Source organism: Schistocerca gregaria, chromosome 6 (assembly GCF_023897955.1).
Source record: "Schistocerca gregaria isolate iqSchGreg1 chromosome 6, iqSchGreg1.2, whole genome shotgun sequence".
NCBI classification, from domain to species: domain Eukaryota; kingdom Metazoa; phylum Arthropoda; class Insecta; order Orthoptera; family Acrididae; genus Schistocerca; species Schistocerca gregaria.
In genome coordinates, this window is record NC_064925.1 from 71,652,323 (window position 1) to 71,674,413 (window position 22,091).

The window sequence follows — 22,091 nt, forward strand, 5'->3', positions numbered from 1 at the left end:
TCTGTTTTTAACATTTACAAAAACACTGCTTGCACAAAAACACTGCTTGCACAAAAACACTGCTTGCACAAAAACACTGCTTGCACAAAAACACTGCTTGCACAAAAACACTGCTTGCACAAAAACACTGCTTTCACAAAAACACTGCTTTCACAAAAACACTGCTTTCACAAAAACACTGCTTTCACAAAAACACTGCTTTCACACCTGTGCCCATAATCTTTTTGATGGGATTTTTTTTTGTATAATTAACGTAATAGCTTTATAAAAGATTGGGGGTTTTATTCATTGGAAAAAGCAGTACATTCACAACAGAAACCATATTTCTACAAACACAGTACAACCACAGAGTAACAGTGAAAACAAGGAGTAAATGGAAAACTCAATTTTAGCAACAGCAACTATGACTATTAAATTCAACTTGGTAATATGTACAGATAATTGATTTTGAAAATCATAATAAGTTAATCATAAGTTCTTTTACTTACATATAAATACATTTGTTACCTTAAACTGCAGTTTTATAAATAATGCTACTTTAAATAGGTACCAACTGTTCAGTCAACACTGGAACAGTTGGTGTTCAAAAAAGCATAATTTTATGAAATTTGTTGCAAGTTTCTCCACCGTTCCTGTATCAAGATTATTTTTAATTATGTGGCTGCCTAACACTCGACATCTCGTGATTATGTATTACTTATTCTATTATGCAATAAAATTTACCTGATTCGATAATTTTCTGCGACTCCTCCACAAGATTCATTACTTCAACAGCACAAAACTCGCCTCCATCTGCTTTTGTCACTAAAGAAAACAAAAAAACAGAAATTATTGTAATGCTGACTGCTCAAGAATTCTGTCTCAAGTAAATAAAAGATATACATAATGTTAAAATATCTAAGTTCAGACAGTAAATTCTCTATTAAAAATCTGAGTGCTTATCAAGTTTGGCATCTAAGAAATCATTGTCAGTTTAAGCTTTAACCAGTTCATATCTTGTACTAAACTTTGAGCAGTGGCAACTTCTACTGTTTTTTATCCATTCTGCTCTATTTATTCCCCTTGTTCAGTGAATGTCATTTCGTTTATTCTTTCCTTTCAATAATTTTTTTTAATTACACAAGCATTAAATGCGAACTGTATATAGATAATCCAAAATTTGTGCACTCTGATGTCTAAGTGCGATTCCTTCCATGTTAACAGTACAAAAATGTCTTACAAAATTTTGTTCTGTGCTTGTTTTTTTGTAGAAAATAAATGTCAAAGAAAAGAAATTTAGCAACACAGCAATCTCATGCAAGGCAGCACCTTCATTCAATACTGTGTAGCTCTGTTGCTCAGTGTAGTGAGCAGAGCTACATGTTAAAAGGCTGAAGTTCGATTCTGATTTGTCCAATAATGCAGTAGCATGCATGTTTCGTAAATGATACCTATCCACAAGTTCATACATTGAGAAAGAGTGGCAAGCTGTAATCTTTAAAATACAAAGTCAACAAAAGCATATCTTCCACAAAACATACATAGTCTTCAGAGCAGATGATCACACCAGTCTTGCTGCATCTCCATACATTTATGACTCCCTGTATCATGCTCCCTCAACTCAATGCATCGTAGCTGCATCCACAATTACAAGACCAGCATGGACGAATGCTATAAGTTCAATCATACATCATATCCATGGGAAAGTGCATGTAATACTGTAACATGGTTACTGATGCACATCAATCCTTTTACAGGTTTTTTTGGTGGCGCTTTTACACATGGAGTTATACACTGAGTTTCTCAAACTGATGTAAAGGTTGCTTTGCCACTTTTGGTTATTGGGTGTAATTTATTGACACTTTAAAATTTTCTTTCATATGCGTAGCAGCAAGCAGGCAACAGGCTCTGGAACCTAGCACGAGTTCATGTAGTGCCTACGTGACCAACCAAGCCTGTCCCTTCAGAACGGAAGTGGTTCTTTCTGGTTGAAACTGATGAAAAGGTATGCTTTCAGTTCTCTGCTGAGTGCACTAAAAGTGCCCACCCCACCAACTACCCAATAGGGAGAAACGAGAAAGAGATAATTTGATTGTTACTTGACCCATCCTGGGAGGCAGAAGACTGAATTTGCTTTTTGAGTGCCAGCCACGGTACAGAGTAGTTGACACTCTAAGCTTCTAGCTTTAAGTAAAAAAAATGGCCTCATGGCAACTTCTTCCGTCTCTGCTCACTTTGACCAGCCAGTGGCTGATAAACATTAACCATCACTTGCCATTTCTGGGCTGAGATGCCGTGGTCCATACATAAGACTGTCCCCTGATGTTTTGCTTTCAACTGTGTAAGGCATCCTCCGAGAACAAGCAGTTTGCCGATTGTACTTGGAGGATGCCTTCTGCAGTTGAGGGCGAAATGTCAGAGAAGAGTTATGTATGGACCACAGCATCTCAGCCTGGAAGCATTAAGTGATGACAACACCTGCCATGAAAGCCTTCATTCTATGAAACGTTAACCACCTTTCTCTCCTTCCTATTTCCATATTTTGCTTACACCCAAACTGGCGGACACACTGACAGTCCAGTCTGGACAAGCACTTTTGTATTCCATAAATTACAGAGAATACAATGATCTGCATTAATTATCTCTCTTCATTTCAAACTGTCTCGCATCTGGTGATTACACTCCATCCCTCTCCCATATTTGATACTGGCCACATCAACATCAGGTGTGGTCTGCACACCGAACATTCCCTGACAAAGCTAGCAGTGTGAAGATTTTCAGGGCACATTGGAAGTACTTTTGGACAAACAGAACAATGACAAATAATTAATGGCTTGCAAAAGGCGTCAAATAGCATATAATGTTTGGAGTATATGCAGAACTGGGTCCCAGGTACTCTTGTTCTGGCACGAGTATTACACCCTGCAGATTGCTGCTCCTTACTCTTGCAGGCACTATTCCTTTGGAGACAAACAGCTATGTATCCCGCCAGTACCTCCTATGCTTTTATTCAGTGCTGATTGCAAACATTTTGTTTATAGGCTCAATGCTTACAAGCATCATGTGCAACTGTTACCATGGCTATCATGTATTTCTTACGCCCGCAAACATGTGATCCTTGCAGAGTCTGCAGACATTATACTGCCGCAGCGTACTTAACCCATGGTGCAAGCCACAGTGGACAGCTGAAGTCACAGCTTCAGTCTAGGCCACTCATGCTGGTTGCTAAGCATCCCATCTCTTGGACCACAGTCAACTCTTAACCACACCACACTGCTCTGTTACACCACCTAGAAGCATTCAGCATTCTCCCTGGGACCCAGCGCTATGTTGTGGTTGGGCATCTGAGTTTGCAAGATGACCTATGTGGAGCACAACAATCTTTGTTGCTGCTCATATCGATCAAGGACAATCATTTCTGTTATCATTTACTTACGTGGAAGTTTACTTTTTGGTGGTGAGACTGCAGTAAATATTGTCTAATGTGGAATCATCAATCATTGCATACAATACTGACTACCATGCAACCAAAGGATGTAAAAGTAGTGACGAGGATTCTCAGTTTTTGTTCCACAATACCGACTTTGTGGTTCACGGGGTCGTCTCTCTCTCGTGCTTTGCTGACTTGCAACCATGTGGTGGCTGCCCTTGGCTGTCTCAATACCATCGTTCCAGTTACATATTATGCATAGGGACATCGAGGACATGCAGTGCAATGCCACATTTGTCCTGTGCAACAGTCTGCTCACCCAGCCCCATTACAGAAACCAATGCCGCAGCCTGAGCAATACTTCCGCAGCAGCATCTCACCCACTAGGCTGCTTCCCATTCTCCAACACTGATGCAGTGATGTTTGATGCCCCAGGTCTCCACTACCACCTTGGAGCTATGGTTTGCTTTCATCGACTATATTTAGTGTTCTTTTGTGGTCTGTGCCATCACTGAAAACTCCTTCCAATGAGCTGTTCTCCTTGCCTTGCCTGGCTTTTTGACCTGTTGCCCTCTTTCGTCCCTTAATCCTGGGGTCGAACTTTCTAACCTTTCCTATGCTCAGTAGAGTGGCTGGCTCCTGTTCACTATGCTGGGCTCAACAAATCCTGTGCACATGTGCACTCTCTTCCGTCCAGTGCTGATTCTCTGTCCTCTCTGGTCTCTCAGCTCAATACACCCATTTGTGCGTCCCGCTTAGACCTGTCATGTCTTCAGTCACCTTCGGCATCATTGTTGCCAGTCCCGATACCAGCAATGGCACCCCCTACTGCTGCACCACTGTCTCTGCCCACTCCTGCGCCACAGAGGCGACTGTTCTGTCACCAGTTCTTGTGACGAAGGCTGTAGTGTCACTGAGCCATTCACCGCTGACTCACCCAGTGCTGACTGTTGTGAGCCATGGCGTCACTCTCTCCAGTCAATGCTGGTATTGCCCCCACCTCTGGGACTACCAACACACCTGCCACCAGTGCCTATGCTTTCTGCTCCAGCAGCACATCCTCATCCAGCATTGTCCCAGTGGCTGCCACTCTCTCTGACTACAAGCCCAACGGCACTGCTGTCCTCCAGCACCCTCAACTTTGGGGATGCACCCATGGCCGTCAACCCTCATGCGGGTCGTGCCCAATATCATTCTGCATCTAATTCACCTTCTGTTCTGCCTTTGTTTTCCACTTCTTGAGCCTCACCCCCTCTTTTCCTGTGCCTCTCGTGTGCCTCTGCCCTCCCAAGTGCGCTTCTGTGCACTTTGACGCACCCATGGAAAATGCTGGAATTACAACAGACACAATAGAAAACAGAACACATTTCAGGAAGGCAGTTCAAAAGACAATTTCAGGAGAGAAAGAAAACAACTAGATGAAAGTGGACTCATAAAGGAAGGGAACAACACTCTTAAAACGATGAAGGAAATTTGGAAACTACGGAAATCTACTACAATGGAGAGTAGCCAAAGTTAATTAATCGTACCTTCGATTAGTAAAGTGTAAAACAAAGTTTAGGGCTATAGATAAAGAGATGCTGAATGAAGCACATTTTGCTGTTAAGACAGCAAAGCATGATACCTTCAATGACTACCATAGCCGTATACTGTCAAATGATCTTTCGCAATATCCAAAGAAATTCTGGTCATAGGTAATGGCTGTTAGTGGCACCATAGTTAGTGTCCAGCCCCTAGTGAAAACGATAGGAACTGAAATTAAGGGTAGCAAATCAAAAGCTGAAATGCTGAACTCTGTTTTCAAATGTTCCTTTACAAAGAAAAACTAAGAGAATTGCCCCAATTTAATCCTCATACCACCAAAAAGGTGAATGAAATAAACATTAGTATCAGTGGTGTTGAGGAACAGCTGAAACTGTTAAAATTGAACAAAGATCGAGAGCCTGATGGAACCCCTCTCAAATTCTGTACGGAATTTGCGGCCGAGTTAGCCTCTTTTTAACAAGAGATCACAGATCCCTTAAACAAAAAACCATTCCCAGTTCTTGGAAAAAGGCACAAATCACATCTGTCTACTAGTAGTAGAAGTGATCCACAAAACTACTGTCCACTATCCTTCACAGTGATCAGCTGTAGAATCTTAGAACATATTCTGAGCTCCAACATAATTAGATATCATTAAAGAATGCCTTCCTCATTGCCAACCAGCATGAGTTTAAAAAACATCGACAAACTGAAACCCAACTCGCACTTTTATCAAATGACATATTGAAAACTTTGGATCAAGGCTATCAGGTAGATGCTGTATTTCTTGATTTCCAAAAAGCATTTGACTCAGTATGACACCTACACTTATTGTCAAAAGTACGATCATATGGAGTATAAAGTAATCAAGTGAAATTTGTGACTGGATTTAGGACTTTTTCTTGGATAGAGAGTCATCATATGCGCAGGTAATTGCACTGGGACCCTTGCTGTTCGTGTTGTATATTGATGACCATGCAGACAATATTAAAAGTAAAATCAGGCTTTTTGCAGATGATACAGTTATCTATTATGAAGTACTATCTGAAAGAAGCTGCAAAAACATTCAGTCAGATCTTGATAATATTTCAATGTGGTGTAGTGCTTGCTCTAAATGTTTAGAAATGTAAAATTTTGCACTTCACAAAACGAATAAAATGTAATATCCTATGACTACAGTATCAAGGAGTCATTGTTGGAAACAACCAACTCATACACATACCTGGGTGTAACACACTGTAGGGATATGAAATGTAATGATCGCACAGGTTCAATTGTGGGTAAAGCAGGTGGCAGGACTTTGGTTTATTGGTAGAAGACCGGGGAAGTGCAACCAGTTTATGAAGGAGATTGCTTACAGTCTTGCAACCGGCTATAGAATATTGCTCAAGTGTGTGAACCCGCACCAGATAGGACTGACAGTATATTGAATGCATACAGAGAAGAGCTGCATGAATGGTCACAGGTTTGTTTAATCTGTGGGAGAGTCACAGGAATACTGAAGGAACTGAACTGGAAGACTCTTCAAGATAGATGTGAACTATCCTGAGAAAGACTATTAACAAAACTTTCCAGAACTGGCTTAAAATGCTTACTCTAGGTATGTACTACAACCCCAACATATCGCTCACATACGGAACGTGCAAGTAAGATCAGAATAATTACCGCACACACAGAGGTATGCAAACAATAATTTTTCCTGTTCTCCATACAAGAATGGAATGTACTATCTGCCATGCACCTCACCATGGTTAGTTCCAGCTGATAAGGGTTAAAACGTAAGCTGAAAGCCTCATCCTGCAGTTTCTGGAGAAGGAAACAAAATGGGTAGCAAGGTGTTCTGTGAGAGCTCATGGATCTGTACAAAAGCCATTTGAAAGGGCAAGGCCTGGAGTGGAAGATTGCCACTGACAACCTCAGAGTGCAGAACGTAGCTCATACCTATGACAAAGGGACACAAGAACCTAGAGTGGATTCAAGGCATTTCCAGCACACCTGTTTGCTTCATTTGATTAAGTAACGGGCTTTGACGTGAAGACAGTTAAACACAATAAGATCGGCGGAGGATGAGTGGCGCTTAAGACGTTGCAAGGCATCACAACAATCAAGATAGTGGTGGAAATGGTCATGCCCCACAACGGAATTGGCCGATGGCGAATATGACCCGTCTAGTAAGAACCGTAATGCCGACAGTGCAGATTATCTTATCAGACAGATCACTGATGACATCATCAATGCAACTTGACAAAGATGGAAACACAACCTGGGAGATATACAGAGGTCAATCAGCACGATGGAAAGACCAGCAGGGTAAAGTGGCCATCAAGAGTCAAAGGGAACGAGAGAAGCAATAGAACCTGGTCACTATCACTGACATCATTGAGTGGCGAAGAAGGGGAAAGGAAGAGAGTGAAAGATCAATGGCACAACAAGTGCAATATGTGGAACTAAAATAAGCACAGGAACCATAAATAAGAAGGCACAGTTCGTCATCTGCAAGAAATTGGTCAGTGAGAAGCCCCTGACTATACAAAGCAGCACTGTCCCACAAAGCTTGATGGGAATTAATATCCCCAAGGAGGAAAGGAGGGGGGAGTTGCTGAATGAGGGTAGTTAGGGTAACAAGTGTAGGTGGCCTGCCAGGAGGGAGACAGAGATTGCAAACTGTTATGGCAGAGTCCGAATGAACCAAACGAGAACCACTTCAAGTGGGGTTCAAAGTGGTATCAACATACTAACAATATCCATACGGACAAACATGTTGACACCACCGGAAGCCCTCAAATGGCCAGTCAGATTCCAAAAAAGCACCCAACACACAAAGGGTCAGTGATTAAGTATCAGTAAAATGAGATTCCTGGAGAACGATACAAGATGTTGAGTAAAAGTCAACAAGGGACTACAACCCTGGGAGGTAACAGTAGTATCCATTTAGTTCCACTGCATAATCACGGAGCACGTATCCAAACCGTAGGCGAATTGACTGGAGCCGATCATGCCACCGGGCCACAATCCATCACCAATGAGGATGGGGTGACATCCTTGAATAAAATGTCAGGCTGCGAGGGGTGAGTTGGTACCTCTGGGGGCGCCAGGGTGGACCTTGTACTGGGATTTATTTTGTTTCTTCTTCTTCTCATCATCATCATCATCATCATCATCATCATCATCATCACCATCATCATCATCATCCTCCTCCTCTTCACAGGTTGAGGTGGGCATGGTGCAAAGGGAGAGGCGGCTTCTGCAAGATCCAGAACCAAAAGAGTAGGTGAACTTGGGTACACAGACTGTGTTTGTGGTAGAAGGCCTCTGGCATGAGAGATGTTGATGGCACCCATCACCAGTGGGCACCAAAGAAGGGGGCAGGGGGCACTTCTTCAGCCGTGGAGGGGGAGCAGCATCTGCAGGTGAGGGCGTGGAAACGACAGGGGAGGGGGAGAGGAACGGGGCCAGGACTGGGTAAGGAAGAGGGAGGAGAAGGAAAGGATATAGCAGATGCACGAAATTGAAGTAAATGATTGGAATCATTGCTTTTGCATAGGCCTGCTGCAGCATACAAACTGCTGTCGAGATTATACTGCTGTAGTAACTGAAGATCCATGTAACTTGCCAGGTGAAGATGGGTGCAAACCCGAAATGCATATTGGCGTAAATAAAAACGCATTAAAAAGTGGCTGGTTGCCGTATTTTTTTAGTGAAATAAATTAGACCTCTATATCATAAATATTAAGAAAATAAGTATTTTCATTTTATCTTAATTTGTGTAAATTATATACTGGAGACCTAGCAGATGTTTTCTGTTAAAGCTCCAACTTAATATGTTGAAATTTAGTTGATACCTGCAATGGGCTTCTTTTGACTTACTAACTTAGGTTGCGCATGTCAAGGCACAGACACTGATTACATTGTTGACGATTCCAGGCGACAGTTATGGTGTGCACATGCATGTGCTTTCTGCTTGAAGAAAGCGAATATCCTGCATTTCTTATGCAGAGTTTATCACTTACCACCACAATCAGCAATGACAACTTACAACAGATGGAATCCAAGTTCACTAAACAACTCGCTATGATCACATTTAATGCTCACATTAGCTATGGCATTCACAGCAGAGCACTCTGAACATGCTGAACACTCATTGGCTGTCAGAGAATGCGTGACGTACGTGCGCAGATTAAGCCTCAACTCGATCGCCATTGTGACTCAAACTATAGAAAACCCACACCCAAAAACTTTTGAGAATTGCACAAAATATTGTTTGGTTAATATGTTAGCAATCAGTGCAAACACAGTGGGCAATATTTTCCAGTGTAATGTGTAAAAATTTTTCAACGTTTGGCATATTTTGCATCACTGTATTTCTAGTGTAAAATATGCATGTTGGCAACACTGTTCCAGCATTCTTCTGTTTATAACAAAGAAGTGAGATCTTGCACATAAAACATTCTGCATTAAGTTTTGTGTTTGGTTTGAACTTTTTGTTAAAAACAATGTCAGTGAGGAAATACAGTAGTGAAAGAATGAGGGGTGTGGACTACGAAAGACACAAGAAGATAGTATTTAACAAAAGTGAAAAACACTTCACAGTTGGTAGAAATCTGACAGAGGTATTACAGAAATATTTTGATCCTCAAGTAATAGTATCAGCATCACATCCATTGTGCAGGAATTGCTACATCCACTACAAGAAGAAATTTTCTGACATCCACATGAACTATCACCATCACCCTAATGTGAACCTGAAGAAGATAGCGCAGATGTTTATATTCCAGGGTGTGAAGTAGTTGATGCACTGAATATTAGCATTTCTGCTGTATCCCCTACTGAACCCCTTTTAAACATCCAGTTAAGGTAAGGAGCACAAGAAGAAAACAGTATGCAAAAAGAAAAGTGGAAGCAACTGAAACAAGTTTTACACAAGCAACATCTTCAAAACTTTCTGAAGTGCATACTGTAGATGCACTTGGTGCAGAACCTGAAGATATCAATGTGATGTGTGGTTTCAAAACCTAAATACTGGTATTGCAGCAGCCACCTCTACTGAGAAGGTACAGTTACTGACATTGATACCAGGTAGCTACTCTAAGCAGCAGATACAGAAATACACATGTACTTCCTCACATTATTTGATTTCAAAAGCTCGTAAAATAAAGAATGAGAAAGGTATCTGGGCATGAATTGCAAGATGATACACTTACTGTTGCTCTGGAATATTACTTAAGTGATGAGAAAGACTGCAGCAGACAAAGTCCTAACCAGGCTGATATCTCCGTTAGGGAAAAAGGTGAAAAAGTTAAAAGGATAAAAAGATATATGATAGGATCAATAAGTGAAGCACGTCTCCTAATGAAAGAAGGAGAACCTGAATTTAAAAATTGGGTTCTCAAAATTCTGCTCCTTACAAAAATGGATAAAATGCCAGTACAGCCTTGGACATAAAAAAACTGACGGCCGGCCAGCTGCCACAGAGACTGGGTCATTCACTTAACCTTCCTATAGGCACACCTATTGGTCAGATGAGGGCGATCATGCACATCTCGCAAACACCACTTACTGTTAATAAACTTTATGTCTTTTGAAACACTAAATTTTTATCATAAAAGTAATATTAGGTATTATTCATTAGTTATACAAACAAAAGCAAGGTAAAAAATTTATTTAAAAATAAAGTTATGTTTTAAAACACACATTTTCTTCCCACAGCTTCTTCAGGTACTAATACTTACTTCCTGTGTACGCATGTCAAATTTATACATGATTATGTTTGAAATTTTAGTTTCTCAGTTTACTTAAGTTATTTAGAAGTTGAAATACAATCAATGCAAACATTTCTTGATTGATGTAAACAAAACATACCATACATGTATCTTACATTTGACACGGGTGATTATTTAGAAGCTGAAATACAATCATTGCAAACATTTCTTGAATGCTGTAAACAAATAAACTGTCCAGATATTTCACATTTGAAGTGGGTGATTCTCATTTTCTTACTAAGTAAAGTAGGCCTACATCTTTTCTTCAGAGTCTCCCGAGGTTGATCTTCTCGTCTTCTTTGTTGCTGTTGGTGATCATCTTCTGTGTGTGATGCATTTAAAACTTTTGTACAGAGTTCTCCAGTTACTTTGGTACTTCTCCTTTTTACATGTTCCTGCACAAGATATCCGAGATATTTTCTTCTCTTGAGATTATTGCCGATGTTTCCTTTCCAGGTTATAAATGAATTTATGGCAGCAAGGTTCATCATTGAGAGGGGGGGGGGGGGGGGGACAGAGGCCATCGCTTTGTGTTTCTCGCAACATAGAAAGACCCACAAAGTTTGTCGACAGTGTCAAAGAACGCCTCCTTTTGTTTGATTATGAGAAGTTATAATTTCTGTTTTCTTGAGATCACCTGTTACTTTGATTTTTCCATCATTGTGAAGGCTGGACATCAACAAAACATTCTTGTACCTTTTTGGCACATACAAAACAAGTGTCGCCTCTTTGTCAAAAACAGACTTCAGTGAGCTAGTCGCTGTGAATTCTGAAGGAATCTGAGGCTTATTTTTACGTAAAGTGCAAAGCTATGAAATGTTTTTTATGCCAATTCCGTTACCAAATAGTAACCTGTAAACCAATTGTCTGCAGTGATATTTCTCCCACTGTAGAAAATGGGTGCTGCTAAGCTTCTCACAACATCGGATGGTTTATTGTTTACACTAAATGGACCTTCTGATTGGGTTCGAGCATATATTTCCCTATTATACGTATAAAATAGCTGAGAGTCGAGCAAAGCATAAATTTTTATGCCATTCTTGCTTTGTTTTTTCGCATAAATTGTATGAAACCATATTTACCTCGAAAAGCTTCAAGTTTTTCCATCGACTGTGACATTTTCACCAAGTGAATGGCATTTCTGGCAGTTCACAATGAATTCTTCAAAAATAATTCTTATAGGAGCTAGGCGGTCAGTTTTTCTTCAGTCTCCTCTTGTTTCCACATCATCAAAACGAATAGATTGCATTAAAAACTGAAATCTTTCTATACTCATGACAGTTAGGAAGTCATCCATCTGCCATAAGTAGTCGAGATTCAGACGATTTGCGTGGTACAACCCAGCGAGATAAAGCAACACGAATATGGCTTTCATTTCCACTGTGTGTACCGTATTTACTCGAATCTAAGCCGTACTTTTTTTCCGGTTTTTGTAATCCAAAAAGCCGCCTGCGGCTTAGAATCGAGTGCAAAGCAAGTGGAAGTTATGAAAAATGTTGGTAGGTGCCGCCACAACTAACTTCTGCCGTCAAATATATGTGGCGCTACACAGGCATGCTTTGTAGGCACAAAGATAAATACTGGCGCCAAAACCTCCGCGTCAGTAAATAAATTAAAAAAAAAGGTGGAAGACGAGCTTTTCCTCTCCGCCCCGAGTTTCGACCACTGCATTTTCATACATTATCCAACGAAGTAAATACAAATTCCGTATTGTTCATCTTCGAATGTAGCAGAATTTCAATGTACTACGAAAATCCGACGTGCAAGACTGTTTGGGATGTTTGTCAACATGGCCAACTCTACTTTCTGAATTTTTTCCTACCTGTGAGGAGAGATGGTTGCTAATAGGAACCTGATGAAATGTGAATCACATGCAGTATTCTCTTCACCATAAGAATAATACGAATATCAACAATTTGCCATGTATTCTTTCGTGTTTGCTGCTATCTCATTTAAATCCATTCTACCTAATGAACTAGGAAACTAGAGTGAGACAACAGCAAACGCGGAAGAATATACGTATCGTGTCATGTTTATATTCGTAATATTCTTATGCCTAATAATGATACAGTCAGAAATGAAGCACGGCAACTGAATGGATTTTTAATTCTAAGATCACTAATTTCTGTGCAGAATTTGATGTACTAAAGAAGCGGCTGCAAAGATTTTCAAACGGAGCCCATTTTCGCCTTACTCTCGTTCAGAACATTTATCATACGCAGTCTATTATTTGGTTCTTGTTGATCATTATCAAAGAAAGCAGCAGTGGAAGTAACAACAAATAGCAGTCTCTTGCCACTGTTTCGCTAATGAGACAATCACTCTCTCTCTCCCTCTATTTTTTTTTTTTTTTTAAAACTGTGTAAGCGGCGGTAGCGCGCACAAAAGCAAGCCATGCCGCGAGCGGCGACAGGCCGTAAACACGCACTATCAGAATGCGACAAACAATGCGTGACACAGTACAGCAATGCATTTTCAGCTTAGAGTGACGTAAACACCTATAACAAAGAAAACAGCACTTATCAGATCAAAGCAAAATAAGCAATCGATTCAAACCAGACGAAGCACGTGGAAAAGGAAGGGTACCCGTATAAATACGGACGGAGCGCCTGGCGCATAGCAATGGCTACCTGGTAAAGCTTAACTGCTAAGCTTACGACTCGAACCAAACTACTGTAGCTGTATCGTCATTCATTCGACCTAAATTGTGTCTAATATTAAAATGGACCAACTTCGCTTCGATTTGGAGGTGCGGCCTAAAACTTTACTCTCCCCTTAAATTTCGAGTCTCAAATTTCCGGTGCGGCTTAGATTCGGGAAATTTTTTCCCTTGATTTCGAGAATCATTTTTCAGGTGCGGCTTAGATTCGAGTAAATACGGTATGTTGAGTGTCCCTTGGACGAGAATAGTTATCTTGTATTTTAAGAATAAATTTGTATTTTATACAATACGTTCAATCACTGTCTCAGAGATGAGGCATTTCCATAATCTAGAATATGAGTCATGTTTTTCACAGGTCTGATTACTCCGGGCACACGAAGTAAAATATTTAGTTTACCTCGTCTTTGCCTGTTCCTTGGCTTTTTTTATCATGACAAAGCTTCGATTTTTTTTAAAAAAATTATTTTTCCTTTTAACAGCTTGAAGTGTCTATTTGGTGTTATCTTCGTTGTCTTCTGAGCTGGACTGAGCACACGTTTCCGTATCAGAATCTCCATCTTCTTCTTATTCAATGTCACTGTCCTCTATAAAACTGTTGACCTGATATCCTCATCGTCAGTATCATGCAGAACTGCATTTATCACATATCCAACATCCAAAGGATCGTTAAATTATGCATCTTTGTCCGCCATAGTACCTAAGAAATAAATATGAAACGAAACTAAATAAATAACATGGTGCAATCATTGAAGCATCGAAGGGCGAGCGTATCTGACATACAATTTAGTTTAATTTCATTGTCGATTCGAGACCTGTAAATTCACCACGTACACTTATTTAAATTATTAATAAGCATTAAATATTTACCAATAAATAATGGTAAATGAAAAGTTAAAAACTTACACGAAGAGTCGCGCGTATTCCTCAGATAGCAAACACGTTATTGGCTTGCTGTTTACCGTAGCGGGCAGCGGGGAGGACTGAATTACGGTGGGCTCGAAGGAGGCGGCTAGAACAAAGGGGAGATTTCTCATCGTCCCGCTTTCCAAGAAAAGGTAACGAACATTGCCGCTGCGTATTTGACACATACGTGCGCCATTCGGAAGGTTAAGGTGGCCAGGCTGCTAGAACAAAGGGGAGATTTCTCATCCTCCCGCTTTCCAAGAAGAGGTAACGAACATTGCCGCTGCGTATTTGACACATACGTGCGCCATTCGGAAGGTTAAGGTGGCCAATAAAACCGACCGCCCCCTGACAACGGGGAAGTGTCAGGAGGAAGTGTTGTCTTCTTCCGAGATGATGTCGCTTTTTGTGAACCTGTGGTCTAGTGGTAATCGTAGTGCAATGTAAACTTATAGTCCGTGTTTGCGTCCAACTGTGTCTCTTTCTTAGCATATCTCAACCCGCGCCTAAAGTTACGAGTGACTGAACATCGAGGATGATTCGCTTCGCATTCTATCCACCAGCAATAGCAAGTACTCCCAGAAACAACTCCGCAGGCCAGCTCGTGGTTCCGTCGCGAGCAGAACGGCTTACGCTCGAGTGTTTCCTCGCGCTGCAGCGGCTGCCGCAGACGTCACCCACCGCCCGAATTCGAGCGCCGCCCACGCGAACGCGGCACGACGCTGTCAATGTATCAACTGTCATTTCCGAATCTGAAGTTCTAGTTATCATCTTGCACTTACGCATTGGATTTTGCATGCTTGAAAATCAAGGACTACGGTTAAGCGTTGTAAAATTGGGTCGCGAGTGGAGAAAGGTGTAACATCTGCAGCACAATATTTACTTTTTGTATACTAGAGGGGGGTAATGACCATGAGGCGGCTCAAAGATCTGCACTCTCTGCGGAGCGAGTGCTTCTGGGAAAAATACACCAGAAAAAGATATTCTTGTTTTGTCAAAGATCGTTCTGGCATGAAAGATTTCCCACATTAAGGAAGTCTCGACTACGGATGTAAGTGATGGATTACCATTTAACCGTCATGCGACATTTCCATTCAACAGGCAAGGTTCTGAAGTCTGGTGTAGGAGTACTGAATGCTCTAATTTGGAACAACAAAAATCAACGGAGTGACTATTAGTTTTACTTAAACGTCATCAGATCGCTTATTGAGCATTCCTATGCAATGTTGTTACTGGTGATGAGTCATGATGCCTTTACTGTTAACTTCCTTAGAAGAGATGAAAGGCAGAGTCGCACCAAAAGACGTAAACTCGAGCAAAGAGTAGTGTGAACATGGTATTTTCCATCTTGTAGCTCCAAAAGTGTATTTTGCACTACGAATTCTTTCCCAAGGGTGTGTCCATCACAGTTGGACTTTGTTGCTAACAACTCGGTCGTAATGTAAGAAAATCGACCGACATAACATCACGTGTGCTATTGCATGACAACACACACGGTTGATTTGAAAAACAAAACCATCCAGGAGATTGTTAGGGAAGTCATCTTTCAGGCACTTGTTACCTCTGATCATGTAAGTTACTCGTAAAATTTTACTTTTTCCACTCTTGATCGATCAACCGCCAAGGCAGTTCATTCCTGGTGAAAATGCCCTTCAAACTACACTGGTTTAATGACATCGTTAGAACCCGTAGGTTTCTACAGGCGTAGAATTTGTGAGCTACTTTAGCATTATCAGATTGTTTTAGGTATTGTGAAAGAAGACACTGTTGCTGATTAATTTCTCTTTGATTACTGTTTTGTTCAGTAAACTAATGGAAAATGCAGTTAAAATATTCACTGTACTAATAGGAATTAAATTCAACTTACTACAGAAACATGACGACAGCAGTATCTTAATAAGACGATTATGCATATTTCAACACCAGTAAGTTGGATATTACCGGCTTTTGACTTTGAATAGGTCTGTATTTATTTCATGTTCTGTATCATACTCAAATATTATGAAAATGTGTCAGTTCATAGATAAAATTATGTATTCACAAGAACAAAAAATTGTCAGCAGAAAACAAAAGTGGTATTATGAATTTTGCAATACCATAAGATTTCCGCTCTGACACTAAGGAGCACTGAAAGTAGCAATACAAATTTTGTTCGAGAGTTGTCTTACGATTCCCTCATTGAGTTTCTATCTGCCTGCTTGTAGCTCTGCTACAAAAGAATTAAGAATCTGGCTTTCAGCGAGTCTCAAAGGGCAAACAAAAGCAGCTTGCACCTGGTAGGTAAGCAACTTGTTGTTGATCGTTGTATTTCGTCGTTGCGGACGTCACATGACATTCGGTTAAGTCCGTTTGTTGATCCTTCCACTTTTTTTCTCTGACCGAACACGCTGAGCTACCGTGCCGGAGATAAATCACAACGTAAAATACGAAAGTAGCTGTATTTACCATGTGGAGTGACTTTCGTGGACTCAAAAGCGTTAACTTATATTGTTATATTAAATCTCAAGAGAAAACAACTCACATTATTCAACCGAAATGAGATAATATCAAGTGAATTAGCAGGATAGTTAGTTCTGTGCCATCAAGGAAGCAACTCTTCGGTCACAGAATCGCCCTACATATACTACGTTGTTGCCAAGTTACAGACATGCTGCCAGGAAGGATACCAGCTGATGTGTTCCGTGAGTGACCTATGAAGTGACTATAGCTGTGAGTGGCAAGAGCCAGAATATCATCATTATATGTCATGAGTCTTATCCGCATTTCTGGAACTACGTTAGGAGCTAGAGTGTAATTACTTGTAGTACATCGATGCACTGAGTGCAAACAAAGCATCAACTTAATTACTGCGACAATTACTTCTATTTTACTGTCTTAATCGGACCGAAACTTTGAAAGCGTATTCACCAGATGCGTTTCTCCAGTGGTTGAGTTCGCAACGTCTTTGATGTACAATATTGTTATTGAGATCACTATCCTTGGCAAACCCGCCAAAAGGCAGGCATGACCTGGCTTCTTGCTGTCAGCTTTTCTGATGGATATTCTGCCAGTTCTAAGCAAAGAAGGGAAGGCAGAAAGGTGGAAGGAGTATATAGAAGGCTTATACAAGGGCGATGTACTTGAGGACAATATTATGGAAATGGAAGAAGATGTAGATGAAGATGAAATGGGAGGTACAATACTGCATGAAGAGTTTGACAGAGCACTGAAAGACCTGAGCCGAAACAAGGCCCCCAGAGTAGACAACATTCCATTAGAACTACTGACGGCCTTGGGAGAGCCAGTCATGACAAAACTCTGCCATCTGGTGAGCAAGATGTATGAGACAGGCGAAATACCCTCAGACTTCAAGAAGAATATAATAATTCCAATCCCAAAGAAAGCAGGTGCTGACAGATGTGAAAATTACCGAACTACCAGTTTAATAAGCCACGGCTGCAAAATACTAACGCAAATTCTTTACAGACGAATGGAAAAACTGGTACATGCGGACCTCGGGGAGGATCAGTTTGGATTCAGTCGAAATGTTGGAACACGTGAGGCAATACTGACCATACGACTTATCTTAGAAGAAAGATTAAGAAAAGGCAAACCTATGTTTCTAGCATTTGTAGACTTAGATAAAGCTTTTGACAATGTTGACTGGAATACTCTCTTTCAAATTCTAAAGGTGGTAGGGGTAAAATACAGGGAGCGAAAGGCTATTTACAATTTGTACAGAAACCAGATGGCAGTCATAAGAGTCGAGGGGCATGAAAGGGAAGCAGTGGTTGGGAAAGGAGTGAGACAGGGTTGTAGCCTCCCCCCGATGTTATTCAATCTGTATATTGAGCAAGCAGTAAAGGAAACAAAAGAAAAATTTGGAGTAGGTATTAAAATTCATGGAGACGAAGTAAAAACTTTGAGGTTCGCCGATGACATTGTAATTCTGTCAGAGACGGCAAAGGACTTGGAAGAGCAGTTAAACGGAATGGACAGTGTCTTGAAAGGAGGATATAAGATGAACATCAAGAAAAGCAAAACGAGGCTAATGGAATGTAGTCAAATCAGGTGATGCTGAGGGAATTAGATTAGGAAATGAGACACTTAAAGTAGTAAAGGAGTTTTGCTATTTGGGGAGCAAAATAACTGATGATGGTCGAAGTAGAGAGGATATAAAATGTAGACTGGCAATGGCAAGGAAAGCATTTCTGAAGAAGAGAAATTTGTTAACATCGAATATAGATTTATGTATCAGGAAGTCGTTTCTGAAAGTATTTGTTTGGAGTGTAGCCATGTATGGAAGTGAAACATAGACGATAACTAGTTTGGACAAGAAGAGAATAGAAGCTTTCGAAATGTGGTGCTACAGAAGAATACTGAAGATAAGGTGGTGGATAGATCACGTAACTAATGAGGAGGTATTGAATAGGATTGGGGAGAAGAGAAGTTTGTGGCACAACTTGACTAGAAGAAGGGATCGGTTGGTAGGACATGTTTTGAGGCATCAAGGGATCACAAATTGAGCATTGGAGGGCAGCGTGGAGGGTAAAAATCGTAGAGGGAGACCGAGAGATGAGTACACTAAGCAGATTCAGAAGGATGTAGGCTGCAGTAGGTACTGGGAGACGAAGAAGCTTGCACAGGATAGAGTAGCACGGAGAGCTGCATCAAACCAGTCTCAGGACTGAAGACAACAACAACAACATTCTGCCATTGCTCAAAATGTGAAGACTTAAGGTGAATTCGAATATTCCCTATGCCGACATTCTGATGTTTGTATCCTTCCAGCTCTAACATTCAAAAATATAGTTACATTAAGCGGCAGAATAGCGCCTGTGAACTAACAATTAATAATGCGGTCATAATTACTGAAATCTGACAAACTGTTGTGGCATATTTTTCCCAACAGCACTCATTCCAAACAGTTCAAATCTTTGAGCTGCCTCCTCTGCAAACACCCCTGTATTATACCAAAAGTAAATATTGTGTCGCAAATGTTACACATTTTTTCCACTTGCGACCCAATTTTACAACGCTTAACCATAGTTCACGATTTGCAAGTTTGCAAAATCCAATGATTAACAGCAAGACGATAACTAGAACATGAAATTCGAAAATTACAGTTGATACGTTCACCTGGGCGGCGTCTGGCCAGTGGCCGGTAGGCGCTGCTGTGGCAGGGAACGCACAGTGGTAAGATGCTCCAATCGCGACGCAAACATGAGCTGGCCTGCGGAATAGTTTCTGCTAGTATTTGTCATTAGTGGTGGGTAGAATGCGAAACAAATTGTCTTCAATGTTCAATCAGACTCTTAACTTCAGGCGCAGGGCGGGGGGGGGGGGGGGGGGGGGAGGGGGGAGGGGGAGGGGGAGAGGGAGAGATAGAGATAGAGATAGAGACAGAGATGGAGAGAGAGAGAGAGAGAGAGAGAGAGAGAGAGAGAGAGAGAGAGAGAGAGAGAGAGAGAGAGAAGGAGGAGGAGGAGGAGGAGGATACGTGGACGCAAACAAGCAACTCTAAGTTTACGAGACATACAAACAATACCGAGACGAAGGAAAAACCACAAGAATGACAGAAGAGCAATGATCACTACAAGGAATAAAATAGGACAAGAAAAACACAGAGAGGTTCAAGAAACAGGTAGAAGAGAGTAAAAAAGAAGAACAGATTACTGTGGCTGGCTGACCACGAAAATGAAAGGATAAACCAGCCACTCTGCAAAACATTAAAACCTCCACCCTGAAAGCACTAGAGCTAAGGACACTGATGAACAAAAGACAAGCACTAAAACTTAGACCAAACGAGAAAAACCACTATAATGTATAAAATGTGAAACTAAATCAGCCGATGAGGTGTTGTCTGCTAAAATCAATGATAACAATTCTAGCAACCGAAGATGAAGATGCAGGGCAGCCAAAGGAGGACATAGCAGAATATGGGCCGCTGTCAACCGGGCACCGCACCGACACTGAGGTGGGTCTTCACGGTACAGGAGGTAGCCCTGGGTCGCTCATGCATGACCAATGCGGAGGCTGCAGAGAACCACAAGAGTCCCTGCGAGACGCCCTCATCAAAGACTTCCAAACACACTGTGTCCCCTTAATGACTCGCAGTTTGTTGTGCATACTGAGATTTTGCCATTTCATCTACCAAAGCTGAAAAACCTTGCGATGTAACAACAAAAATAGGTAAGTTGATAGGACGCCCATCTCCAGAAGTGATTTCCATGTAGCCTGTTTGGCCAGCCTGTCAGCTATTTCATTTCCTGAGATTCTGACGTGAGCAGAGATCCAGTGGAACACGACTGAATGACTGGACCATTCCAGGGGATAGATGGACACCTGGATGGTCACTACCAAAGGATGACGAGGGTAGCACTGGTCGATAGCTTTTAGGCTGCTCAAGGAGGCAGTACAGAGAAGAAATGACTCCCCAGCGCATGAATGGATGTGCTGAAAGAGCACGAGATATACCCACCAGCTCTGCAGTGAAAACACTGCAGCCATCGGGCAAGGAATGCTGTTCAATACGGCCTCTGTGAATGTAGGTGAAGCCAATGTGACCACCAGCGATCGAGCCATTGGCGTAAACCTTTCAGAGCCCCAGAACACATCACGAATGGAGAGGAAGTGGCAGTGGAGAGGTATGGGAGTGAGTCCTTAGGGCCATGTGAAAGGTCCAGATGAAGCTTCGGCCGAGGTTTACACCATGGAGGTGTACGTGAATGGACCTCGGGTAGAGGTGGTAAAGGGAAGGACTCCAGTTCAGACAGAAGCGATCAGAAGTGAACCACAATCATGAGCCCTGACCCGGGTCACCTATGTGCGAGAAGAACCACAGTGGTCGGGAAAACGAGACGGTATCTCATGACCAGTTGTGCATGCCTAACCTCAAATGGAAGGACTCCAGCTTCCACCAGGACACTGGTCAGACTCGTCCTAAAAGCTCCCGTCACTAGTCGAACGACACAGGGGTGCACTGGGTCGAGTAAATGCAATGCTGAGAGCACTGCTGAACCGTAAACCAGACTTCCATAGCCAAGGCTGGATTGAACAAGGGCTCTGTAGAGCTGCTGCAGCATAGAATGATCTGCACCTCAGTTGGTGTTGCTCAGGCAGTGGAGGGCACTCAGGTACTGCCAGCACTTCCACTTAAGCTGATGAAGGTGAGGAAACCAAGTCAATCGACCATTGAAAACCAGTCCTAAGAATCGATATGTATTCACTACAGTGAGTGGATCGTCATTACGGTAAAGTTCTGATTCCTCATGAACAGTACAATGCCGCAGAAGTACATGATACGTTACTTTGCAGCTGAAAACTGCAAGCCATGGGCTAGAACCCATGATTGCGCCTTGTGGATGGCCCCCTGTAGGTGCCATTCAGTGATCTCATTCATGACCAATGCACATGCATACAACACTAACAGCATGATAATTTATGACATATCATCTAGAGGCCACATATTTCCCAAACATGTGTATGTGACTGATAGTGCAGCATCTCATTTTAAAAATGATGGTGCAACATCTCATTTTAAAAACTGCTCTCTGGTTCACGAGTTTTGTCAACAATGTAGTACAGGAATTAAGACAAAAAATGGAGATTTTCAGCAACAGGTCATGAGGAATGTGCATGTGATGAGGTAGGGGTTGCAACCCAGAGTGGCACATACATTGCAAGAAGTGTTCTCCACAAAATGTGTGAAATGCAGAGACCACATTATAAATTGGAAGACTTTGTAGTGAGTCACTTCATTTCTTGTGTGTATGACAAGCAGTGGTGTGAGGTGCAAGTAGTAAGTGTCTCTCATCAGCTGCAAGATATAATCTCCTTTATGACACCTCATGCT

The 22,091-nt window shown here is 41.6% G+C and overlaps 1 protein-coding gene across 2 annotated transcripts in view; it reads right to left on the reverse strand.

Annotated features, from left to right (window-relative positions):
* LOC126279047 (EP300-interacting inhibitor of differentiation 3) overlaps window positions 1-22,091 on the reverse strand; it is a 104,285-nt gene that overhangs the window by 57,856 nt on the left and 24,338 nt on the right. For both annotated transcript variants that reach the window (XM_049979455.1, XM_049979456.1), the window contains exon 2: window positions 724-804. In XM_049979455.1, the coding sequence (XP_049835412.1) occupies window positions 724-804 (81 nt within the window). The remainder of the gene's footprint in view (window positions 1-723; window positions 805-22,091) is intronic.